General features: G+C 38.9%; 1 protein-coding gene across 6 annotated transcripts; it reads right to left on the reverse strand.

The window, feature by feature from the left end:
• Positions 1-1,690: 1,690 nt before the first annotated feature.
• phf1 (PHD finger protein 1) lies at positions 1,691-26,131 on the reverse strand. 6 transcript variants are annotated; one of them, XM_082551537.1, is made up of 16 exons: positions 26,104-26,131; positions 24,639-25,172; positions 23,957-24,035; positions 23,669-23,804; positions 22,963-23,049; positions 21,565-21,659; positions 20,898-21,046; positions 20,321-20,416; positions 17,646-17,714; positions 17,260-17,383; positions 15,808-15,875; positions 15,056-15,193; positions 12,779-12,857; positions 10,180-10,295; positions 8,278-8,364; positions 1,691-6,551 (listed from the first exon to the last, which is right to left on the reverse strand). In XM_082551537.1, the coding sequence occupies exons 3-16, from the start codon at positions 24,032-24,034 to the stop codon at positions 6,134-6,136; spliced, it is 1,740 nt and encodes a 579-aa protein (XP_082407663.1). In that variant the 5' UTR covers position 24,035; positions 24,639-25,172; positions 26,104-26,131; the 3' UTR covers positions 1,691-6,133. The 6 variants fall into 6 exon arrangements, with proteins under 6 accessions (XP_082407663.1, XP_082407664.1, XP_082407667.1 ...); XM_082551538.1 differs by lacking the exons at positions 24,639-25,172; positions 26,104-26,131 and adding an exon at positions 25,979-26,028; XM_082551541.1 differs by lacking the exon at positions 26,104-26,131 and having other exon boundaries at positions 15,062-15,193; positions 23,723-23,804; positions 24,639-25,986.
• Positions 26,132-26,337: the final 206 nt, after the last annotated feature.

A 26,337-nucleotide genomic window follows, 5' to 3' on the forward strand; every position in this document is an offset into this window, starting at 1 on the left:
GGTACAAAGCAGCTCAATAACAGCCTCAATCCACCTCTTCTTGACTTGGAAAGTTAAAAGCTTGAGCACTTTGGAGAAGTGATGATTTTCTGCCCATAGTTGTTTACTCCAAATAACTAGTAAACTGTCACACTATGAAAATATTACCATTCTGTCATGTTTTGGAAAAGCTTTAGTGGAAAATGTTTTTCTTTGAGTCAGAATCAGACATAAGTGGGGGAGCATTTAATGAAAAAAACATGGTATTTTAATTCTTAAAGAGAGAGTTATTTTTCTATTGTTTTATAACATCAGAAAGTTCTTTTGAAAAATTGAAAAATCATCTTAAGGTGGTAAAAACCAGACTGGACATCGCACACCACTGCAGATATGTTTTGGTCCAATATGAAATTAGTGATATAAAAACACCTGTGTAGTCCTGTTAAAAAAACAAGTACACCCCATGATTCAGCAGCTTGCACAACGGCTTTTAACAGCAATAACCTGAAGCACTCACTTTCTGCATTACTCTGTCAGTCTCTCACATTGTGGAGACACTTTGACCCACTCGTCTTTATAATGTTTCTTCAGGTCACTGGGATCTGTGGGGATTTGTTTATGCTAGACTCTCTTAAGGTCTCACCACATCATTTCAGTCACGTTGAGGTGCATTATGGCCCAAAACCTTCACTTTGGTCTCATCTGTCCAAAGGTTTGTTCACAGGAAGCTTTGCAAACCTATGATGTGCTGTCATGAACTTTAATATTTAACATGGTAACTGAGGCCAGTAGAGTCTGTAACGTAGCTCTTAGGTCTTTTGTGATTTCTCTGAGCATTGCACCTCGGGGTTGAGTTGTGGTACTAATTTGTTTTCCCTATCACTCCATCCGTACAGCATAACAACACCTTACAGGGAAAATAAACTTTAAAAAAAGACCAACATGGTAAAAAAAACAATTCTCTAATTGACAGTGATTCTGGTGAAAGTTATTTTAAAATATTTTTCTCACACTTCTTTTGTAAGCTGCATATATGTGAAGCTCTGTTTTTTGGTTCTACTTTGTCTCCTTACTTAAGAATGTAATTCTCTCATGTTTTAATATGATTCCTGTTCTTTGCCATTAGTGCAGGAATGCTTGAATCACCTCTAATTAACTACGGAGGACAATGAGCACAACATTTTGTATGAAATCATGTAGAGTTCACTGGTTTGAATTGGTTGAAACCAGAGTGAATATCTAAATCAAACCACCCAAATGCATTTCAAAGGGTCTGTCAGAGGTTACCTCTCACGGTACAGTCAGTTGGTGATGCTTGCACGTCTTTGCACCTGTTCGACAAAGGACATATATAGCGTGGAACCACATACATTAGCACCCTCTGTAATCTCAGTGACGATCTGTCAGACAAATAAAAAGATGAATTTTGATTATTTCCCTCTCACAAAAGATGTTTAAAGGGTTTAAAAGTCTGAAACAGCTCATCTGGATCTTTTAATTTGAAATTTGAAAATTTGTGTTTTTATCCTTCTCTGACCTTCAACCAGGAAAGTAAAACACACATTAATTTGATAGTGGAAAATAATGACAGCAAATTAATTAATCCTGGTTTGCATTTATCTTGTGAACCACTTTCTGATGGACCGACACCTAACAGGACAACTTATTTTTAAGTTTTTTTAATAGAACAGTGCAACAGAGAGGTGAAACTTTTTTATTTTTCATGTTACATATTAGGTGTATCAACGCAGAGTATACATGTACAAATGTAATTTCTTCAAAAATACATCAAAACTGAACTTGGACTTGACTACTAATCAGAAAAAGAAGACCACGTCTCCCAAAATAAATGGTTTTTTTTTTCTTTAATGTAGATGTTTTATTTCCTCCTGTTTTGTTTTAAACTAATCTGGTTGATTTCCACCAAGAGTACAACCTATAACAAGCACTTGACGGGTATGGACATACCATAGAAAACACACAAATACATTCATCACCATCGCCTAGAAAGGTTCAACACACTCCTCCCTAATAAACTACAGTCAAATAGTCACTGAGGAGGATGAGAATTGCAATGCAATATTGTCTTACTGGACAGGAGCTAATATAACAAAGAGGTTGCTATTTAAATAAAATCTGAGCATTTTGCATCAATTATAACTGCATAAATGTTGTACTAGTCTTTTTATTTTTAACTAAACCTGTAACGCAGTCTTTCTTTAAAAGATAGAACTGACAAATGTGCATGTTGTGTAAGTTTTATCAAACAGATTGTTGAAATAAACCTCTGTATAAAATATAAACTCTGAAACCCGCACAACAGTTTTCTAGATTTATGTAACCTGTTTGCACAAAGATAAAATCCAACTTTCAGCAGCTCCACTTCACCTCCATAAACATATTTAAGTAGATGGGACGTGAGCAGTCAGGCCTCAGCTGATGCATTCGTGCTTAATGCCTTGTTTTAGATTTAAACCATAGACTGTTAGTCCCTGGAAGAAAACTATGGTTTTAGTATGGAGTGTCTTATTTACCTGTACTGTTGTGAACAGTATTGGAGTGGGAGCGCCTTTAGCTGATCTTTATGACATTTAAGTCCCATCATAAACAGACAAAAGAAAAGAAAATTCTTTCAAATAATTCCACTGTGATGACTTTAAATGTATGCTTTGCTAAAATGTGTTTATATACTGTTTTGTTGTTTGGAATGTACAGTAACATCACAGTCCTGTTCGATTAAAAAACTCTCTTCAGCAGCGTAACTGGTCCGTCTATGCACACGTACACAAAGGTTTGGGGGTCACTTTGACTACTCCAAGTTGGGGGTTTTTCCTACAGCATAAGATTGAACATATGTTGTAAATGACAATTAAGGATGAATGAAATCACTCATCATAAGTGATTTATGAGTTTGTGTAGATGTTGTTGGAAGATAGGAGTGACACTGAAAACTTACCACTGTACTTCTACATAGATTATCTATTATAAAACATAAATTATTAATGATCGATTATTCCCTTAATTGTCACAGATAACATTACCAATCGGTTGCATTTTATATAATATCACAATCTTCTCAAAATTCATGCATTATCTAAGGGAACCCCAAACCTTTGAGGTACTGTTGGATCTGTCAACAACGAGCCTTCACTTGTATCAGTATGGACTCATTCGTGTCTTTTCACCGTCTGATTGGCCGACCCAGTCGAGCAGACCAATCGGCAGGTACACACCCTATATAGGCACTATGCAACCACATCAAAATAAATAAAATAAAGTTGTTCCATCATAGCAATATATTGTGAATATATAATTCTATCTATAAAACAAAAGCCCTCTTGTGGCTCCTATTTCTAAGACATAACAGTAGTCTAAATGTAAATTATGTGTGACAAAATCTAACATAACAAATAAGTATCCCCATAATAACATGTATACAATCTCTTATTAACATACTGTGATGAAAAAAAAAACATGAAAACCTCCAGAGAATTTGTTGTTTATAGAGCCAAAGTCAAATCCTTCAATAACGTACTCGTCAGTGAGGCATTAAACTCCCCCCAACGTAGTCCAAAATATAAGCCTGTCTGTAGTACTGTGTCCATTAAAAGGTTACTGCTTTTTCATGCACAGCCAGCAGCCACCAGCAGGCTGTCATAATGCCTCTCACTGATGAGAGGGCCATTCGTCTCTGATAACATTCTGGGCTCATTTTCTCGCTGAACTCCACGTGAACATTAACCACGAGTTGATGAATGAGCAATTAGAAAAGCGAAAGCTGATGGAAGCTTGACGTCTCATTTCTTGGATATCAGTAGCAAATGCTGTTAATAACTTGATAAATGTTTGTGAGCTGTAAAAAGTACAAAAAGTTTGGGAAGCTTTGTGAAATATAAATAAAAACAGAATCCAGTTATTTGCAAGTCTCATAAACCCATATTTTATTCACAACAGAACATAGAAAGCATAATACACATACTAGTTTAAACTGAGAAAATGTTACTAGTTTAAGAAAAATATATGCTTATTTTGAATTTAATGGCAGCAAAATATGTCCAAAAAGATGGGACGATGTTGACTGTGAGGCATCGTCGCTTCTTTTAACAACAGTGAAGAACAAGAACTGAGGAGGCCAGTTGCTGGACTTCCAGGAGAAGAATAATATCCCATTTTTGTTTGATATAGAATTCTAGCTCACCAAAAGTCCTGACTGTTCTTTTTCATACCAGTTGCAAACATATCAAATGTTTTCAACTGGAAGTCTTCCTGAGCCCAGGCTGTGACTTCAATGACAGACTCTTGCCTGTTTTAATGCAGTGTCACCTGAGGGCCTGAAGATCGCTGTCAACCAATATTGATTTTCAGTGAGATTTCAAATTATATATATATCTCTATATAGATATAGATATATGGTGAAAACTTGGCCCGTTTCTTCTGAGAAACTCTTCCTCTCTAAGATGCTCTTTTTATACCCAAACATGTGACTGAGCTGTTGCCACTTAAAACCTAATTAGTTGCAAAATGTTCCTCAAGCTGTTTCTTTTAGTAACACTTACTTTTCAAACCTTTTTTTTGCCCCAATCCCAACTTTTTTAACCCTTGTTGCTGACATCAAATTCAAAATGAGCCATTTTATTCATGAAAAGTAAAATGTCTCAGTTTAAACAACTGTGGGTTTATGAGATTTGAAAATCATTACATTTTGTTTTCATGTACATTTTACACAGTGTCACAACTTTTTTAGAGTTTTGTAATTAAATGTAGTAAAACTTTATGGGGCCTGCTCTATCAGTTTAGTGATTGTAGTCCTCAGATGTCCAAATTCTTTTAAAAAAGAAGCAATTTTCATTTTACAGAAAATAAAAAGATGTCAGAATCACAATATTTTCAAATTAATGAATCATCATCACATCATACTATCTAAATATTAAAGTATAGTTCAGAGTATTTTAGTCTATGGTCATTTATATTTAGCAGCATGGAGCAGCAGCGAGACGAAGCAAAGTATACACAATAATAATAATAACGGATATGACACTGACTCTGGAAGAGGGTTCCAAAGTAGCTTGCAGATGCACTGCAACTATTGGCAACTTGAACCAGTTTAAATAGCACGCTGCATTTATATATTTTATGAGAAATGCCAAATCAAATAGATGTGTGAAATAGTGGCTGAGCTCGTCCTCATGACCTGCCTGTAGTAATATGGTCAAACTGTTAACAAAGCGGAAAACAATTTTCACTTTTTGGCAAAATTTGATTCTCGTTTCTGGTAAATCATCAAATTCTTGTTTATTATCACAGTAATACTTTTTCTACCTGTTCTCTTACACATTTCCTGTCATTTTGTGCATCGAGTCAAGCTGTATTGTACATTATTCTAATTTAGTGGGCAGGAACAATTAAATGGTGTATTGTAGGTTTTTTGCCAAGAAATAGTTCCAAATTTTAGGAAATACGCTTTGTTGTTTTCTTACTGTGGACATCCCACAGAAAAGCGGTAGTTACCATCTTTGCACTTGTACATTACATTTGAAGCTACACCCAACACAAACTGTTCCTAAAACTGAGCCATAAAATCTTAAAATAAGCATGCCAGCGATAACATTTAAATTAATGAGCTTAGGATGGATCTAGGTCAGCTGTTTCTCTCTGCTTTTTGTCTAAAGTGACTCTAACTCCACTCTTTTATTTGTGATAACTAGGTTTCAACACAAAACTGAACCAGAACAAAGTAAAATAAGTATATTTGGGGGTTTCTGACTGTTAAATGTTGAAATTTCAGATATTTCTTTTTAAGCGTGGCCTTTTAATTACAAATATTAATGTGGTCCAAACACAGATAAAATCATCAGGAGGTTTACACATTTTCCCTCATCATTGTAAAAGATGATAAATGCAAAGGCATATTCCAAAGTTAACAGTACAAATATCAGAGAAACACTAGCAAAGAGGGACATTTAGTAACAAGTAGTGAGGTTATAATGATGTAGAATTAGAGGTGATGCTATGAGAGCAACCTGGATTTGCAACGTGTAGAATTTTTTTTCCTTTTTGTTTTGTTTGTACTTTAAACACTGCCACGTATTACATACACAGCAGTTCTGTGACAACTGCAAAACAGTCATTGTGTCTCTAGTTTACGCTCTTTGTCTCAGTACAAACTCACGTTCTCCCACTCCACCAGGTACTGCACCTTCCCGTCAGGTGTGACTCGTCTCGCCAGGATCCTCACTGCCTCCCCTCCTCCCCAGCTCCTGGCCACTGTTCCGTCCCCACCTCCCATTCCCATTCCCGGTGCCCCGCCGCCGCCGCCACCTCCTCCTCCTCCACCACCGCTGCCACCTCCTCCTCCTCCGCCTACACCACCTCCTGCACCCATGCCAGCCTGATAAGGAGGTAAGTCACGTAGAATGAGGGGCTCCAGCTGCTTCTGCCCCAGCTGGTGTTGATGTTGGTGGTTGTGCTGGTGGTTGTGATGGTGCTGGTGGAGGTGGTTGTGGTGATGGTTGCTGTTGGAATTGAGGGGGTATGGGAAGTATGTTGGTGGTAACCTGCAGTTGTCCTCCATGCTAGGAAAAGAGAAGGGGAGGAGTTAGGAAAAGAGGATGGATTCATCTGGATGGAGATCAGTCGGTCCTTCACATATTTTATCTAAGAAAAAAAAATTAAATATAGTATTAGTGAAGTTCGTAAATAACCCATATATTAATATTAGGTAGACTTTTGGTTTGTGTCTTCTTGAATCGATGCCGCTCTCACTGCTCTCATCACTCTTGCTTGCTGCGGTTTTTTTTAATAATAATTTTGTGAAAATATGTCACAATCGCCCTTTTTCTGTTCCAAAGTCATGGTACTAATAATAGGCCAAAGAAAGTGTTAATGCAAAACAATATTACAAACATTACATTACAGCCAAGTTAACCTGTGAAGTTTGGGGTATAAAAATTACTTTGTTATTTTATCCTAATAGATATTTGTGACCAAACTCTGTGCAGACAGAGAATTAGCAACCAATTTGCAAAGCTGCATAGTCAACCATGTATCAGCCAAGGATCTAAACACTTACCCCATCAATAGAGGTTATTACCAACTGAATAGTTAATTATGAAGTTAATTATAGATGTAAAAAAAATAAATGGTTGGCAAAGACCAAGTCAGTTTTTGATATTTTAGATAACTGTATTAAAGATATTATTTTAAGTTACATTAAGTTTATTCTGTTATGTATATTTTATTCTAGTTCCTGATCTGTAGTAGTCAGTAGTATGGTTTTATGAGAAAAACATTTAGATTTTTTAACTTGTATATAAAATACCAACTATGGACATGAATTGAATATTAGCACTAACTACAGATTCTCTGTGCAGAATAAGAGTTTCATGGTCAGTTTAAAAACTGTAAAATAACCTTGCTGTCTGCTCCAAAAGAGCCAAAATTTAACAACTAATTAATTAATTAATCAATTACTGTAGGTTTGCGCTCAAAAAACCCAACAAAAAATTATATTAAGAAATCTACAGTTAAGTAATATTTAAATAACTTAAAAATATTTTATACCTGTATTATAAGAGATACAAGATGACAACAACTGTGTTTTATCTCAGAACTATTAAAACATTTGTAATAATGAATGGTCAACTAGTTCCTTTTAAGTTATTTATGTAATTTTAGATCAGAATATCAGAATCAGAAAAATTTATGAATAAATTACATAATTCTGAGCTACGTGCCAGTCTTTGCTTTGGTGTTAGGCCAAGAAACAATAACTGTCAAGAAAATCATTGATAATTAACTTGAAAAAACCAGAATGACTTCTTCATAATGAATCTCTTAATTGTGAGCACATAAAACGTTTAGCAGATTTTCATTTATATTCTCTTTGTTTCATACACAGGCCTGCGGTGCTTGTAGTGGTTTATTTTGATAACTTAATCGATAAGGGGGGCTGCTCAGCTGCACTGGGAAGATTAAAAATTTGTGCTGACCGATAAAATATGTAGTGTGCGCACACTGAACGTCAACAAACGTGCCACTCGGTGCTCAACTGTCAAATGTATACGATTGAGGGATCTGTCTAAAATATTTGTATACACCACATATATGTTGGCACTCACAGTGCCCCCAGGCAGTGCTTATGCAAAGGTGTTCAAGATTGGTCCACTCGTCTAGAAAGGGAACATACAAGCATATATACATACACTACATTATAGTATGACAAGTTACCCCAGACAAAGTCAGCAGTGAGCCACTATATAAGATTTAAGTCTAAATATGAGGAGGATAAATGAGAAAAACCTGTTGTAGTGATGGAGACTCCTGGAGAGTGTTGAGTTCCCATTGTAGGTGGTGTGGTATAGGGCATACATCCGTTTTGGAGGAGAGCTGTGAAGGGGATTCAGACAGGTTGACACACAATTTCCATCCAGCTGGGTTTAAAAGGAAAAGAATTTATTTTAAAGCCTCTTTGAAAAAAAACAACAACACTTTTGTGATTTCTAGCCTTGGAGTTATTTGTTTCAGGTTACTTACTTTTCTGCCACAGAGATTTCTACTGCCTAAAGAATATGATGGAAACAAGGTTTTTGACGGGTTCCTCGTGTATTTTCTCATTTTTACCTTTATCCGTGCGGCCCTGTGCTTTTCATCTGACCCAACACCCTCAAAGGCATGTTTGATGGCATCAACAATCTTATCATGTTCAAGTGAGTTCAGCTGAGCTCATCTGAAACCGGATTTGGTCACTTTTATAATCATAACCTACTTTTATTTACCTTTTTCAACTTACTATAATTTTAAGACTACTATTTCAGCCTGACATTATTCAGTTTAACAGATACTTAAGTATTACGCGTAGCAACTAATTTTGCTTGATTAGCCCTCATCGTCAACAAACAACTGTCATGGTCCGCGCACCTCGCCAGCTGACGTCAGCTCTCGCCTCTGCTCTCTTTCTCTCTCGCTCTCTCCCGCTCTCTCTTTCTCCTGCCGGGGCGGAGCTTAGTGTGGGCTCCCGCCCCTGGCCCACGCACCTGGGGATGATCAGCACACCTGCCACTGATTATGAATTAGTGCTAGTTAAGATGGCGGACCTGCGCTACTCGTCGCTGGATCGTTGAGCCATCAGCGTCAGTCGTCCTGCAATCTGCAAAGTTTAAGTTGTGAGTACGCCTGAACCTGGAGACTAACTGTTTATCTGTATGTGTGTAGATTCCCCCTGGACCCGTTCCCTGTGCACTGTGACTGAGCGTGAGCCAGAGTGGTGGTGGAGAGAAGAGGAGCTGTTTGTGTTTAAGAAAGCTGTGTGGAAATCTTCCCTCCCTGGACTCCTGCCCCTTTCACTCCCGGACCCTGGAACCCCGGCCCCTTTTCCCCAAACACCTTTGTACATATATTTCACTGTGGAGAGCACTGTAAATAAATGCACTCTTGTTTGAAGGAGTTTGTGGTCTGCGCCTGAGTCTGCTTTGCTAGCCTTGACAACAACTTTATTTATACTGTTAGACAACAATATTTTATTACATTTTTCATTTTTTAAATGGTATTTATTCATTTATTCATAATATTTAGCTAACAATTTGATAACAACTATAAACCCATATCTCCGCCTTCAACTATTCATCAGTATTCATCAGCCAATAGTTAATTAAATATAACTTTTTACATAACTACTCTGTTTCAAACGTTAGATAACACTTGTATTTGTTTATTAATACTATTAGCTTGTAATTTTAACTGTCACGCATACTTTTAATAAGCTACAGCTATTAATGATTCACCCTTTAACCATTACTGATAGTCCATTACTTTAAGTGACGTTATTCTTTTTGACTCCAAAAGGTGCAATAATTTACAAAATGAGTGCTGTTTGCATTCAATAAGACCTGAATCTAAAAGTCCAAAAAGTCATCAGGACAGTGTTTACTGAGGTCACAGACAAGAGGTCCAAAGTGTTATTTTTCCCATTGGCTTCTCTAAAAATGGACATCCTTTTGAAACCAGATGAGTCACCTCCTCCTCCTAGCCATTATATTTGTATTATTATAAATTATGGATACTACTTTTTACACAGGTGAAGTGAGTTTTTAACTCTTCTTACATCCATTAATAATTTACCTGAGCAGGAACAAAACTGTACAACTGAAAACTTCTCTTATTCATGAATAATTCACCTGAGCAATAAAATGTTACAACTCTTACCTCAGGTTAAGCTCCTCCTCTGACTTCCTGGAGTTATACAGGCTGGCCCCACCCATGTAGCCATGGCAACATGGCAGTAGCTCAATAGGGTTGGCAGCTACTGGGGGTGGACATGCCTGGGCACAGAAGACACACACAGATCAGCTTGTGTCTGGATGCCAAGATCACAGGAGTCAATGAAGCAGTCGTACCTCCGTGCTCACTCATGCATTAAGTCAATTCTGCACAGGGAACGTTCTGTTTTATGACAGATACGTCTAGAGACAGGTGAGCATGCTGAAAACCAGAGTGAACACATCTTAAAACTGAGGGGATATCCATCCTGAAGGCTTTTTGCTATTCTTACAGATACAGAACAGGTTGATTTCCATTTCCTTGCACTGCCTGATGACAAAAACGGGCAGATATACAGTGGTGTAATAAAAAGTGCTTGCACCTGACCTGATTTCCTGTTTTTTGTCACACTTCAAAGTTTCAGATCATCAAACAGATTTAAATATTAGACAAAGATAACCTCAGTAAATTCAAAATGCTTTTGATTAAAGGAGAACGGTTATCCAAACATACCTGGTCCTGTGTAAAAAAAAGTAATTGCCTTTCTGGTTAAATCATGAACTAACTGTGATTAACAACATTTACTAGAAAGCTGAGCTCAGTTTCGCTAAACACACTCAGGCCTGATTGCTGGCAGACCTCTTGGATCAAGAAATCACTTAACTAGAACCTGTCTCACAAAGTAGAAGCAGGCTAAAAGGTTTCAAATAGCGACACATCGTGCCACGATCACAAGAAACACCGGAGAAGTTACTGACATCTATCAGTCTGGAAAGGGTCACAGAGCCATTTCTAAGGCTTTGGGACTCCACTGAACCACAGTGAGAGCCATTATACACACAAACCTTGGAACAGTGGTGAAGCTTCCCAGGAATGACCAATTACCCCAGGAATACAGCGATGACTCATCCAGGAGGTCACAAAAGAACCCAGAACAGCATAAAAAAACTCCAGGCTTCACATGTCTCATTTAAGGTCAAAGTTCACGATTCAACAATAAGAAAGAGACTGGCATCCAAAACCACTCCGGACCAACAGGACCATAAAGGCTTGTCTCACATTTGCCAAAAAACATCTGGGAAAATATCCTGTTGACTGATGAGACACCTTATGGAAGGTGTGTGTCCCATTATATCTGGCGTAAAAGTAACACAGCATTTCAGAAGAGGAACATCACACAGTAAAATATGGCGGTGGAGGCTGTTTTGCTGCTCAGGACCTAGAAAACTTGCTGTGGTAATTAATGATAAACACCATCATTTAGAAACTGCATTTTGTGTTGACTTGTGTTGTCTTTGTCTAATATTTAAATTGGTTTGATGATCTGAAACAATTAAGTGTGACAAACATACAAAACATAGGAAACCAGGAAGGGGGTAAAAACTCTTTTTTTTTCTTTACATCACTGTATCTTTAAATCCAAATAAATAACAGGATGCCACATCATCAAGGCTCATCAGACACAGCAGTAGGATGTCTCCCTTAGACGCATCATTCCATAGCACATCTCATAGTGCTGCTCTGCGGCGACTCATGACCCATGACAAGTAAAAACATCAGAAGATCATCAGAGCCATCAATCACTGGAGGCATCATCTCGGAGGATGCCACCTAAAGATTTCTCATCACTGGACTGTGACATATAGCACCAGAGTGAGCCCATTATCATTCCCTTCTCCAGCATTACTATTAGGATGGGATTATTATTCAGTGGCCTTAGTCGACATCTGTGTCTTTAAATGGATGTGCTCTGTCAGTGCTGGACTGTCAAGGTGCCAGCGCCACCTGGCCAAACTGTAATTGACTGCAAAGTGCACTTGGAAGTGATCCCAGGATACGCATATCAGCATTCCTTCCCATCTCACTTTCCACAGTACAAGGAAGCAGCTCCTCCAAGACGGACGGGGATTAGCATCAATCAAACGGGGCACAATGGGGCCTGGATGTGCCAGAGTGGAAACGAGTGCTCTGCAGAGCGTATTGTTCCAGGATTACTGTATGTGCACATACATGGATGACTGATGTGTAGGACGACAAAGTACAATGAGCACTGTAAGAATGCCGTGTAAAAATAGTAACCACCGCATGTGATGTTCCTTGTTTCCGTGCAGTCCGCTGGGAATTGGATTTGATGATCAAGATAAATGTGGCGCTGAACTGCAGGTGTTGATGAAATACATGAGCAGCCAAGATTGGATTTGAATTATACATTTTAACTGAGCCACATACACTACACTTCATCTCTCACGTGCTAGCCTTTATGCGAACAGCAGACTGTAAAGCATCAGCAGGCTTTCAACATACAGCGAAAGGGAGAAGAAAAATATGAGGCACTGAGCTGCACTGGGTGTAAAAAGACACAGACTGAGCTCGACTGCGAAATGAACCTTCATCACAGTTTCTGACTGACAGGTTATTTGGATCGCAGAGAGCTGTTTACCTGGATGCATGAAAAAAAAATTTAAAAAAAGGAAAAAATACCAGAGAGGTTTTGTTCCCCAGACCTCCTCCCCCCTTCCCCTGAGTTGAAGACAGAGGCACTGACCTGTGTCTCCATGATGCGACGCTTTGATTTACGTGACTCTGGCCCCCCCACTCTCCTCTGGCAGGGTAGCGACAATGGGCTGAAGTGAGCAAAAAAAAACACATAAATAAGTATACAAGGATACACACAGAGACAGAGTCCCTGTGTGCAACACTTAGTTTTTACTGCAGTGTGATACAGAAGAGCAGTGAGATGATTGTTAATACAGACCAGCCTAAACATCCTTTGTCTGGCAATCTGTTTCTTCCTCTGTGCTTAAAACTGACCTTGTTTATAAAAGCTGCAAAAGCTAAAACTGCAAAAGCGTCTCCCAAAGGATGAAATCTCCACTGCATGCTTCCATGACTGGCCAGCATATACTTGTCATTATACTATAATTAGAACTTTATCAGTCTTAGGAATTGAAATGTGTCTTTTGTCCTAAAGGCAATGATAAAGAAAAGACCGAATAGTCATTAAATGAAGAGATTTATCCTTCTCGTAGCGTGTTTTTTTTTTTTTAGCAAATAGCACGGCAGTCTGGTCAGTGGATTATAAGAGAGTATAAAGCTGACATTCTGTTGTAAGGAGGATATCTTAGAGGATATCTTATGAAGTGTTAATATAAAAAGGTTTATATTCTGGGGAGAAATAACATTACAATCTGCACATATAACTTTAATATTTCTGGTGTGCAAGCTGAAATTCAATAAGAATCTGTTTGCAGTACTTTGCAGAAAAAGATGACAATTTCACCAAAGCCAATTTAAAGAAAACCATGACATTAGTTTTAGAGCTCAATTCAGTCTGGGTCACAAAAGAAAGGGTACATATAAAAAAGAATTACAGTAAATATTGATGTGTTTTTTTTTTATCTCATAAGAGCTTTATTTTCTGTACTCGGATTAACTCGTGAAAGTGGCCAGTTTTGTATTTTTCTCATGCAACACAATTATATGAATTATGTATAAGAAAAATACACGCAACAAATACAAGTCACGAACACAAATCATTATCATTTTTACAATGATAATGCTGATATCTGATGTGAATGGTGCTATTAGACCACGGCTCACACGACCCAGTAATTGTTTAGATATCGTCCTCTGAGGTGCATGAATATCTAAATGAAATGTTGTATGTTAGCAAAAGTCTTTGCTCAATGTTCAAGGATGCTCAGATGGTCATCTCCTCCTGTCAATCAGCAGCACAACTTCACTTATAAGATCCGGATGGTTTAATAAATATTATCCTTCAATATTGAGCTGATTGGGAGACAAATCTGAAGACAAATCTTTGAAGGTCTCAGCGTACCCAGCAGATATCTCGAACAAAACTTCCTATTCAGTCAGTTCAGATCGTGTTAACTATCAAAAAAGCTAAATTGCTAAAAGCTACAGTGTTTGCAGATTATGGATTCAAATATATAAGAAAAATGTAAAGATATATAAAATATAGAGCTATGCATAGAACATTCTTTCCTCAAAATCTGATATAAAACACCAACTTATATATCAGCCTTTACATGCCTCCCCAGCTTGGTGCTACTAAGCAATCACATCCCATGTTGCTTTAACAAAATAACCAATTGATGTCTTTTGTAAGTACTTTAAACCTAATACTGAGAACAATGTCCATTCAGATGTCTCAAATGTCCGTCAGTATCCTTTAATATCTGCTTTCTTTACTGCTGGCTCCCTCTATAAGATGAACAAACGATATCTCTTAAAATGGATGCACTGCTTAATGCTTCTGATGTGGCTGGCTGCTCATTTATAGAAAACTGACAAAACTAGTTGAACCAACAAACCTGCTGTCTGAGCAGAGGGAATTTGTAGAAATTTGGGTACGCAAAGACAATGCGTGTTACATCTCTAATATACATATCTGGATTCTGTTCGGATAAATTTTAAATTTGTGTTTCATAAATGATACGATGGTTTTGTGAAATGAAAATCCTCCCTTCAAGACTGCTCCACTCTGCAAATGATTCCATTGTAATTCAGTCTCAATACGCACCAGCTAAGTACTAAAAATGATTTATGATGTCTATGAAATCTACAGGACACGTGCAGATGCATGTGCACACACACTTGGGTAGATAATCACACGAAAGCACGCAGGGGAGCTTTCTGCTCTTTTAGGAAAATATTGAGACGCTGATACTTGTGCTGCTATATGAAAATTGCAGTCTTTTGATTCCTAAGTTAATTGTTCATGCATAATGACTATATGCCCTGTGGGAATCTCACAGCTCTTACTGAGATAAGAGCCAAAAATGAGAGACAGTGTCCTTACTCTGACCTTCTCCGGTGCGTGATGTTGATAGGTGGGTCGGTGATGAGCGGCGACGAATCGGACGTCAGCGGTGGAGGGGCTCGAACCTGAAGCCCAAAAAGACACTTTTTCTTCTTGATCTCCTTTCCAGAGACAAACCTGGGAAACACGGAAAAACATCTTCTGTCTCCAGCTGGTTCTTAAACTGTATCATCACCTTACATGTGTGTGTGTGTGTGTGTGTGTGTGTGTGTGTGTGTGTGTGTGTGTGTGTGTGTGTGTGTTTCTAGCAGTCCTCTGTGACGTCAACATTAAGCTTTAAGTTGTGTAACACAATGTACATATTCTCCTGATGAAAAATTTGAATCAGGAGCATTTCAGAGGTAGTGACTGCGTAATTAACTTGTACATAATTAGAGCAGAGTCTGCCTGGAGAAAACTGCTGTTTTTTGGCCACAAGGTTTCTCTGTTTTTTCAAATATTCAAAGAAAATTTGCTCATATTAACTGCTAGACTGTTTTTAAATAATTAATACCAACGATTCCTGTCCAGCTAGACCAAACAAGTATCAAAAAGTTGTACTTTTAATCTGGTCTAACTGGCAGCCATAGTTCACTTGCTCTGTATGCAATACACCTCGCCAGTTTGAACCTGCACGTCCAACGCTACTACCTTCAGTGCACTAAGAAAAGTCTTGTATTCATAAAGTGCTACTCATCACTCCAGTCATGTGTGGTTGGTGTTTATTCTTCTCATCATATGCAATGACTTACCTGTCCTTGTGGGAGTTCAGAGCGTTGAGGAGATTGTGACAGCGGTCTTGCCTTGGCGTGTCAGAGAGCTGGAGGACAGACAGGAATGAAAAATCAAAGCTGTGTTTACACAGTAGGTGACCACCAGACAGAAAACCTCTAATGCATACAATCACTTTGTTTTACAGTTTCTGACAGCAATAATGTTGTTAACTACTTTGGCTATATGGCTAAAAATCCCTGTTGTACATGTCAAATTTGATACTAAGAACAACTTAAAGGAGAACTCAAAACCTCAGACACAGAGACAGGAAACTCTTTACCTTCCTGCTTATTCTCCTGGGGGGGAAACTAGACTTTTTACATGGTGCTATGACTTTAGCACAGATGTTAATAAGAGATGACTGATTCCTTATGAGGGATATTTGTCCCCCAGTAGGATAAATGAACATATAATAATGATATATTTTTTTAAAAGCCCATCTAAATGTGATAAATTGTAGGGACTGTGATCTTAAATTCCCCTGTATGCAAATATGTGGCTATAGTAAGCTAGAAATACTGGATAGATGTAAAAGTTGTCGTTGAGTAACTAAAATACAACATATGTTTATATTCTGGATGAAGAGCTGAAACAGTTATCTAAAAGCACTGGATAACCTGTTGGAAAATGGTTGAAATATGTATCTGAAACAAAGGATAAAGAACTGAGATAGTGAGCTGAAACACTGTAAAGTTCAAATGAATAGCTAAAAGTAGCTAAGTGCCAATATATCAATCTGTGAATGAAATACTAGGAAATATTATAAAATTAACCAATGACAATAGAAGTTTATTTTTCAAATTAAACTGATTCTTGCTAGACACATGTTGCAAGAATGAATGAAAATGTTTGAAAAATCCATAATTGGTGCACAAAGACAAAGGAAACTATGAAAAACAAAGATGGATTCACATGTGAAATACAGTAAAAAAAGACATTCAGATTTACGAGAGGAGTACTGTACTAAAAACAAACCTACAAAAACTGTTGAGTAAACAGTTTGTTTGCTTCATTTCTTATAAGCAATGTATTAACTGTTGAAATAGTTCGCTGAAAATAATCAGTGGACATTTAAAATGGTTAAGCTGCACAGTACTGCATATGAACTACTCAACGCTTTAGCTCAAGGCAGCTAACCCATTCAAAACAGTAATAATTGTCACTTGGTGATAGTGGAGGAGAGTTCAGTTAATCTGATACGGCTGTGGGGGTCTATTGGCCAAGTAAGGTCACTAACCGCTGTCCTAGATCAACACTGAATTTTTAACTTGGTGTTCTCCTTTAAGCTTACATAGAGGTCATACATTTTTAACTTTAATTTTACTTTAATGCTGGTTAATAGGCTTTAAGTCTCAAATGTAAGAAAAAAAAAAGCCTGGCAGCATTTCACATCATTTCATCATGGTCCTGAAACAGGGAAATATCAATACCGCGCCTAGCAGCAACGAGTCCCAATTCTCATTGGTGAAGGACAGGATTTCATGGTCAAAATCAAAGTATTTCCTCTTGCAGCACAGCGAGAGATGGTAGAGTACTAAATGAGCCAAATCCACCCTGCATTTCAAAAGAGTAAGAGTCCGTTACACAAGACACAGGTAAAATGCAAAAACAGCACGGACATAAACAATCAATATTTGGTGTCATTTTTTGTATATTCTTTTCAATGGACACAATTTATATTAATTTGTGTGTCAACCAGACGTGATTACCAAAAATGGGTGGAATTAATTCTTTAAAATGTATTTTCTGTTTCTGTTCATATTCATTGGCTGTAAAAATGTCAGTAAATATGTTACAGTCAAAATGTCAAAATCACCAAGTCATGGGGAGTCTTTGGATTGTCTCTGGTCCCTTTGTACATACAGAGCACTGGAACTGATAAAACCTAAAACAGAAGAAAAAAACAAAAATTCAGACAAGCATCTCAGGTTATTCCTAAAAAACCATTTCTTTTACTCTTGATGAGTTTGTTTGTGTAATAGTTACCTATGGCAAGGAGGTCATGTAACTTTTTTTTTAGGGTTATGATTACAGAGAGGTGGGGCTTCACCCAAAACATAAGTGATTTGTTTATATTTCACTGTGTGTTATACTTGTATAACTATACATGTGACAAATAAGGAACCTTGAACCTTGTGTTTTGGATCACAGGGACACATTAGGACTGTTGAATGATGAAAAAGGTGCATTTGCAAAACATCTCCATGAAATTTTTTTTAAAAGGGAGGGGAATTTTCAACTCTGTCAAGAGGTAAGCATCTTTATTATTATTTTTTTTACAAAATAGCTAATCCTTTTGTTTATTATTTGCAGAATCAGTATTTCTTTTTGTATCTAGATATATTAATCCAGGGAACTATGTTACGTCTTGTTGAGCTCTTATTAATAACTTCAAGTGATTGATACGTGTGGGGTTTTTATTCTTTCATTTTCAGTCATGTAACAAAGGTCACGATCCCCTGCCGTCTGTGTCCCCCTATCTCTGTTCTTCGTGTTTCATTTCAGCACTAGTTATTTATCTTTAGTTCCTGCTTTACTTTGAAGATTTGCTTCATTATGTGGCTTTTTGGTTTGTTTGATTTTTAACTTTCTGCTCTTATCCCCCTCCCTCCTTGGTGATTATCTGCCCTGCCCCTATTAGTTTTACACACCTGTGTCTCATTTCTAGTCACTGCTGAGTGTGGATATATATTTCTGCCTTCTCCTTGTCCGCTGTCAAACTGTCTGTCTCGATTCCTCACACCCTTCTTTTTGGAGCCAATGACTTGCTTTTTCTTGAATATTTTGCCATCTTTGGCTACTACATTTGCGTCCTCTCGCCAATCTAGGACATAAATCTTCACAGTTTTTCCACATTTTTGCTTTCCTTGCTATCTATAGATGTCTTCTCCAGACATTTTATCATATAAATCAAGCAGAACTGGAAATAAAGGGACAGGTGTATTGTTTTTCCACTATAATAACATTCTGCCCCGAATGACCCTGAAACTGAACTCACACAACAACAACACTGTGTGCATCTGTCCTTCTATATGCATGAAGGTCACTGGGTAAGATGACAGACATGGTATGACAGCGGTGCATGCTTACTATTCCAACTGTGAGCTCAGTCTTCACTCTTCCTCCATCACCTGCTCAGCAGATGTTGTACCAATCCGGCCTCACTCCCCCCGGCTGTCAATCTAAATCTAATCCCTCCTTTTTTTCCCTCTCCTCTTCAGACAGGTTCGGCGGTAACACAGTGTCAGGAAGGGTGTGAAACCCAGTTGGCTAGCACAGATGGTTAATGACAATAATAACTTAATGGATGGACACATTTTATTACACGCATGGGATGCAGCCTATGAAACCACACAGTGATCAGCAGCTTGCATATCCACCCAGCATCACATCTGAACTAATAGCTGTGAGGTGATATGCCTGCTTAGTGTCTGTCACCGTCCCTTTGCTCTCAGTATGTAATGAGCTGTTGTCCTTGTAGAGCGAGTCACAGAGTACATTAACAGGCACACTAATAATTTAGTCTTAAGCTAATTAAGGCACTTCTCTGATGAGTGAAGCTGTCATGTGGACAACTTTATCTGTTTACCTTAAATAGACTGTTTATCTGCTTATCTCAAATAAACTGAGACAATCAGCTAATTAATAATATTGATAGTGGATTCACACTTTGCTATGAATCTGTTTAAAATAACAAATTTTACTGTTTGCTTCCAGTTTCGTAAATGTGCAGATTTTTTCTCTATTTGTATATTTTTAAGTAAATATAAAGCATATGGAATATTTGAGATTGCCTTTTGAACCACTGAGAAGCTGTGCTACATGTGTGTCATTCAACAACAACGAAATAATCAACAATAGCAAATGTATGCCGAGTAGAACACAGGTACTTTCTGTGCAGGGTAATTACATATCTAAAGAGGCTGGATCTAAAAGTAAATGATATTTGGTGAGCAGTAATAATGAAAAAACAATGTAAACTAAGCTATGCTTGAAATTACAGACTTACGCGATCCAATTATAGATCGTGACTAATACACCGCCTTAATATTGATGTTGACTGTTTATTAGCAGATAAGGAAAGACAAAGAGGATTAAAAATGTCTTGCTTTGTTTTTCTTAATTTATATCCTTATCGTTAATTTAAGTTTCAAACATTTTGATTGAGTTCTTAATTGAGTTGTTATTTATTTTGATTTTGTCTTTTTTATTTGTTAAAATGTGCATCATTGCTTTACTGTTTTTATCAAGCAAGCCAAAAAGTTTTTTGCAGTCATATAATTATCAGAATTGATGTACCTTTACCCTCAAGTATCAACATCTGCTTCAAACGTCCAACAAAATCTAACAAATAAGTTATAACCCTCCCGGGGAAAGTTTTAAAAAGTGCACATAAACAAATGCATTATACTGTAATGTGTTAGCTGCACAAAATTTCAACATAATTATGAGTATACTGTCAGCTTTCTGCAGCGATACCCTGTAATGTACCTGTCCCCATACAGCAAAGGCTTGGTTAGACACTGCGTGCAGGCCTCGTGGAACCACTGACCACAGCTGCCACACTGTAACATCTTCAGGTTCCACCTGCAACCCAGTCACAAGAAAGAAACAGCAAGAGAGACTTTAAACACACAAATGAATGAATGAATGTGTCCAGCAGCATAATTGAGCGATGGCTACCGAATGATGACTGCAGCATTTCATAAGACGTATCTTGTGGTCCCACGACTCACAGTTGGGCGTTTGCTTTATTCTACTTGAGGTACTACATAAGTACTACATAGGAGCTAGCCAAACACAGAGAGTGCATTTAAAAGATAGCTTGGAGTACTTTTATTTTATTGATTGCATATCTGACTTGATCTTTGATACATAGAATTTCACTCAAAGAAAGCCAGTTTCAACTGACTGAGACATGTCAGATGCACTGCGTGCGCTTTATAAATAACCCACAATACGCCTTTGAGATATCTGAGTTCAAGCTTTGTGGGAGAATGAAAAAAGTTTAGGAGCATACACAAAGTGTACAGTCAAACTTAAAACTGGCCTCTGCAGTGTCACTCACTCTCCAGGTCCGGCACAGTAGCAGTAACACTGCTGCTGATTGGTCAGGTGCTGTGGGTCCCAGTCCAGGGATGACAGCTGATAGGGTAGCCGAAGTTTCATAAACTGCATGAGCCGGGCAAAGCGCCCCCGTTTGAGGGCCCCCCCTCTCTGTGAATACAATTTGAGGACAGAACTGATTGGTTTGCGACCTCTGAAATCACTGTCATGTCAGAGCAGCGAGGGAGACGGATCACATGCGATGGGGAGAAGGCAATTCGTTTCATTTTATTGTAGGTCAGCTGTGAGAGATAGTGTCCGAGGAAGCGGAAGTCTGGACAATGAGATATGGACATTGACCGATTGACAATTAAGCGAGTGCCTTCTCATCTCATATCTACAGAACTGGAGCACATGTGATTGATTGACTTTAAATGTACTTTTCTCAACTCCAGTTTCAGCTTCATAGCTATTGATTGTTCATGATTTCACTGACATAATGTAGAACATCTAATACTCAAGTCAATACTGAGAGAATTAGTGCGCTTTTACCTCGAATAAACCCATTACCTGCCACACACAACAGGGTAGCCGCAGCACAGCTTGATATATTTGACTGGATTTCTCCTATATTACGCACTGAATGTTTTTCCCCCCAGCATGTGAAACGTAGAGATTAGCCGTCTGACCTTGGTTGCGACTGCAAAGACACATTGCCGACATATCCACGAATCGCTGTCAGCTTCCGGTTCGATGGTTGGCGTGTGACACTCCGGATGATAACCTGTAATGGGAGGAGGAGGCAGAGCGTTTAATTCGTGTTTACAAGACACACAGCCGGAGTGACAATAATGACAGAGCAGCTCCATGTTTAGTGCCAGTTTGTTTCAGCTGCATGAAAAACATTTCACTTACACTATTTGCATTTAGAGAGAGAAACGTAGCGAATATGTTTGTCTGCTTTTTCCTCAAAAACAAACTGTCAGAAACCGTGTATGCATGACAGAGCTGTGAAGACATGACGCTAAGATTTGCTGTCATTGCTGTGACAGTTTTAAAACTTCCTCCCACTTGCACTTCAGTATATCGTAGCTTAAAGGTCCAAATGGAGTAAAACACTAAAATGCATGACCTTCACTGTGCAGAATATGCATGTGTAGAGGTCAACACTAGCCTGCTACTTTCTGAAATCTTATGAAGTGGGAAAATTTCTCAGTCCTAACTGAAAATAACACTTTAAGACAGCCACATGTGAGCATGATTAACCTTTCTGAAAGTCAATCATGGTCCATCACTTTGTACCTTTTTAAAAAAAAAAAAAAAATATATATATATATATATATATATATATATATATATATATATATATATGCTTGAGACTAATCCTCACCCCTGTAATATCCTGATTTGCATTCATAAAACTCACAGCATTTACACGAGAAAGACTCCCCTTTATCCTGGGGCTGGGGGATCAACTGCCAAGATTTTAAGGCTTGTAAAAGCTAGCAAAATTCCCAACTGTTTGTGAATTCCCATCAATTCCTGGAAGGTTTCTATGCTACCTACAAGTTCCCATATATAGTCACTAGATAGAGAGAGGCAAAACTCAATGCGGTGTATTCAATGTAAAGAAGTGTGACGAAGACACATCAAGCTTTCACTGTATATACACAAAATTTCATTTAGAGTATTGCACATCTTGTAATCTGCAGTTAAACCTTTAAAAATCTTACTGCGTGCATTTTTCAGCAAGACAGAAAAAGAAGATGTTATTTTAGGATTGCTTAACTATGCAATTATCAAATTAGCTGCAAATTATTATTCTGCAAATTAGTATTTCCAGTTCTTAAAATATGTCTGGAAGGGATATTTAAGTCAGCAATAAACCCCAGAGAAGTTTTTTTTTCTCACTTTGTTTCTGGTTCCGATGCAGGTGCCAGCGACAGTATTACTCATTTCTGATATGTGGTTTTCTTTTTATAAGTGTGGCACTTTTATTTACCATAATGTGTCAAACGTTCAAGGTCAGTGCAGGAACTGGTGGAGCACCACCATTTGACAGCGTGTGATGAGGTGTGCTCCCTTACCGTGGCGACATTTAAGACAATTTATGAGGGGTTCTTTAAGAGGCGGAGCGTCACAAATACAGCAAACTTCTTCCACTCCAGCAGCAACTGAGGCAAACAGAAAAAGACAGAGAATAGCAGGGGAGGGGAGGAAGGAAATGTGAGAGAGGAAGACAGAGAGAGAGAAAGCAGTCAACAGCATTAATTTATGTATATTGATTCACATCCTTGCCACCTCATTGATTTCAGTGTCTCCTGTACCCTTTCAGATTTCACTTCATTTGATGAGCGGATATCCAGCCTGGTCCTAACAAGTGTCCAACTTCCCCTTTCTCTTGATGTTAGGTAGAGTGGGGGTGCTAGCTCCCTGTGGAGTCTAATAAACTCTTAAATAGACTGTAATATACCAATTACATCTCAACATGCCCCCTGTCAGAATACTCAGAGCACTCGGTATCATAACCTCAAACGTAACTGAAATTTCTCTTCTGCATTTTTCTTTGACAACAGTTGAGAGATCTTGAGAGAAAAGGCACAAGATTTGAACTTTTGAGCTCACAAGAGGAACAAATCAGACGAGCATTCATTCAACTCCTTCAGCAAAATCTGAGAGTGGAAGCACCACCTTTACTGCGAGTTCATCCGAGCATCTCTGTGTTCAAAAGCTCAAGCTAGATGCATTTTTAACCCAACAAGTACAAAGTTCTCTCAACAGGAAGCTACTTACTCTTCTTGCCGAAGGGAGCGGGAGGGGGGGAGGAAAAAAAGGAGTTTTTCTTACACGAGTGAATGTCCTTTCTCAGTACCCAGAACTCAGAGTTGTCCTCAAATCTCACCAGACAACACTGCTTCACTCCATCTACCTGAGAAGGAGATAGCAGGTGAGCGGAATGATTGACAAAACTAAATGGAAGTCTTTTCAAATCCAGCCAAACACATTCATGCACATGCTGCATACACACAATCAAAGGTCTCTCTGTCACACACAAGCATACACACTCATACATGCACTTACTCTTTTCACATTGCCGAGGTACAGTAGTCCATCACTCCATCGAGCCAACACATCATCTCCTTCACTTACTCCCCCCATCCTGAGGAAAGAGACAGAGAGGGGAGAGAGAGCAGGGCTCATGTGAAATGGAAATCCGATTTATTCGCTGAATACTTTGCTGCCATTGCTGACAGAGGGGTTTATGGCCCCGGCATTTCGACTGCTTCTGAGACAGGCGGGCTTCAGTGCAAAGGGGTTAAAATCTCCCCCCTCCATCCGCCTCCTTTTAGACTAGAGCATAGCGACAGCCTGTATCCACCACAGTGAAAGATGAGAGTGAGTACACAACCAGAGAGCAAGACAAATGATTACTGCACACATCAAATACACATACACACACAGAAAAAAAACACTGCATGATGACTACTGCAATACAGTTTGACTGAATGAGCAAAGATCACAGTGCAGCTACTTGAAACATCTTCCCTGCACTTTGCTGTTGTCTTCCCCTCTCCCAACATCTTAAAAACTTGAATAGATGCATCAAATGACTCTGCAGGCATTATCTCTGCACATTGAGCATTTGTTCCAGTGCATGCACTCAAGTCAAGACAGACGCAGGATGCATTACAGTGTATGTAGCCTTTTGTGAGTCAGAAGGAAATCAGACAAATTTCGCTGAAAGCTGGCCGGTGAAGGGTACCTGTCAAGTCGAACTCCTTTCCGTCGGGGTCACAGTGATTCCTGGACAGGTTGGACATGAAATGCCCTCATCTGCTGTGGGTCTCCGCTGCCCAATTACTGCCAGCTCGGATGCGCAGCCTGCGTGTTTGCAAAAAGTGGATGATGTGCATGTATGTCCCTGTCTGTGCCAAGCGCCTGTGTGTGTCAGTCAAGCCGTCAGCGAGGAGGGAGAGGAGGAGGAGGAGGAGGGGGGACTGACTGTCCGTCCGTCTCTCAGTCTAGTTTGTCCGTCCTCCGCGGTGCCGTTTCGTCATGTTCCCGTCGCTTTTGCTCTCAACCCCCCCCCCCTCTCCGTCACCACCTACTGATGCTATTAAGGCGGGTTTGTCAGAGCAGCACCGGAATCAAGCCGCCAGAGACGCCATCATCCCTGCCTCTCGCTCTCTACCGACTTGTTGTGACGCAGACATAAAACACCAAGATAGAGTGGGAGGGAGATACTGATAGAGGGGGATCCAGAGGTGGCGGGGGGGTCCTCCGCGAGAGCACCTTCCTGTGTGAGAGATTGACCCTAAATCGCTGTGACAAGGTGGGATTGTAATTTCTGAGAAAAGAAAGGAGGGTGGCGGTGCGCTAAAAGCCAGCGGAAGCAGCGCGCCCGGTGACAGGGGCCAATTAAGTAGCCAATTAGTGAGTTTAGCCGCCTCATTAATCGGTTTCAAACAAGAAGGGACCGGACAAGTTTAGGAAACCGGTGGGAAAAGTTTTCAGCAGTAGAAGCTGAGCAGGAAGATTAAACTGTTGCTTTTCAGTGCTGATTTTTAGCCGCTGCCTGCTAAAATGAACTGAATTTTGTGTTATCGTTCTTTCTGTTTTACTCAAGAATTTTGGGATAACATTAAACATTATTTAGAAAACACTACAATGGGATCCCAGTAGATTTAAAGCATATATGAGCTCAATGACTTGCAACACAACGTCACAGAGAATTACTTCCCATATAAACCAGATCTTACAATTTTATCTAAAAAATAAACTCCAAAGGCGACAAATATCCAGAGGCCATCTCCTCTGGGCTGTGATGTCTGATGGCTCACAAAAGAAAGAAAAAAAAAACACATGAACAAATGCACAGTGTCCCTAATTGCACCAGTTCCAGTCATACATCCAATGCAGGCTGCTTCATTGAGTTCAGTCTTGAATGAACCATGCACGTTGTTGAGTATGTAGGGTTACTGAAAACCTATTAACCGCTTCAGAAAAAGCAAACATCGGGGGGAAGCTGCTTCCAGAGAGTCACAGACACGTTATTAAATTGTAAACAATGCTAAATCACACCGGGATTTAGATTACTCTTGCAGTTAAATTGCTTTAGTCGAACGGCGTGTTTTGCTGCTTTTGGCTGCAGGCTCATCCATCAAATCCAAGGTTGTGTTTGTTTGTTTTTGCTTTCTTTTCTTGTTTATGTCTTGCACATTACTCACACCAGTCGAGCGTGTGGTAACACCGCCGTGCGGTTCAAAATGGCCCCTGGCAGATTAAAAAAAGAAAAGAAAAGAAAGAAAGAGAGAAAGCGTAAAGTGTCATTTTCCAAATGTGGCCGCTGGGTGGCGAACAAACACCAGAACAGGAACTCTACTGAATCAGGCCTCTCAGTCTCATAGACTCGCAGGATCAGAGTGAAGTTCGAGAAAAGCCCCAGAGTTGTGATGATGGTG

Source organism: Aulonocara stuartgranti (assembly GCF_965226115.1).
Source record: "Aulonocara stuartgranti genome assembly, chromosome: 11".
Lineage (NCBI taxonomy): Eukaryota > Metazoa > Chordata > Actinopteri > Cichliformes > Cichlidae > Aulonocara > Aulonocara stuartgranti.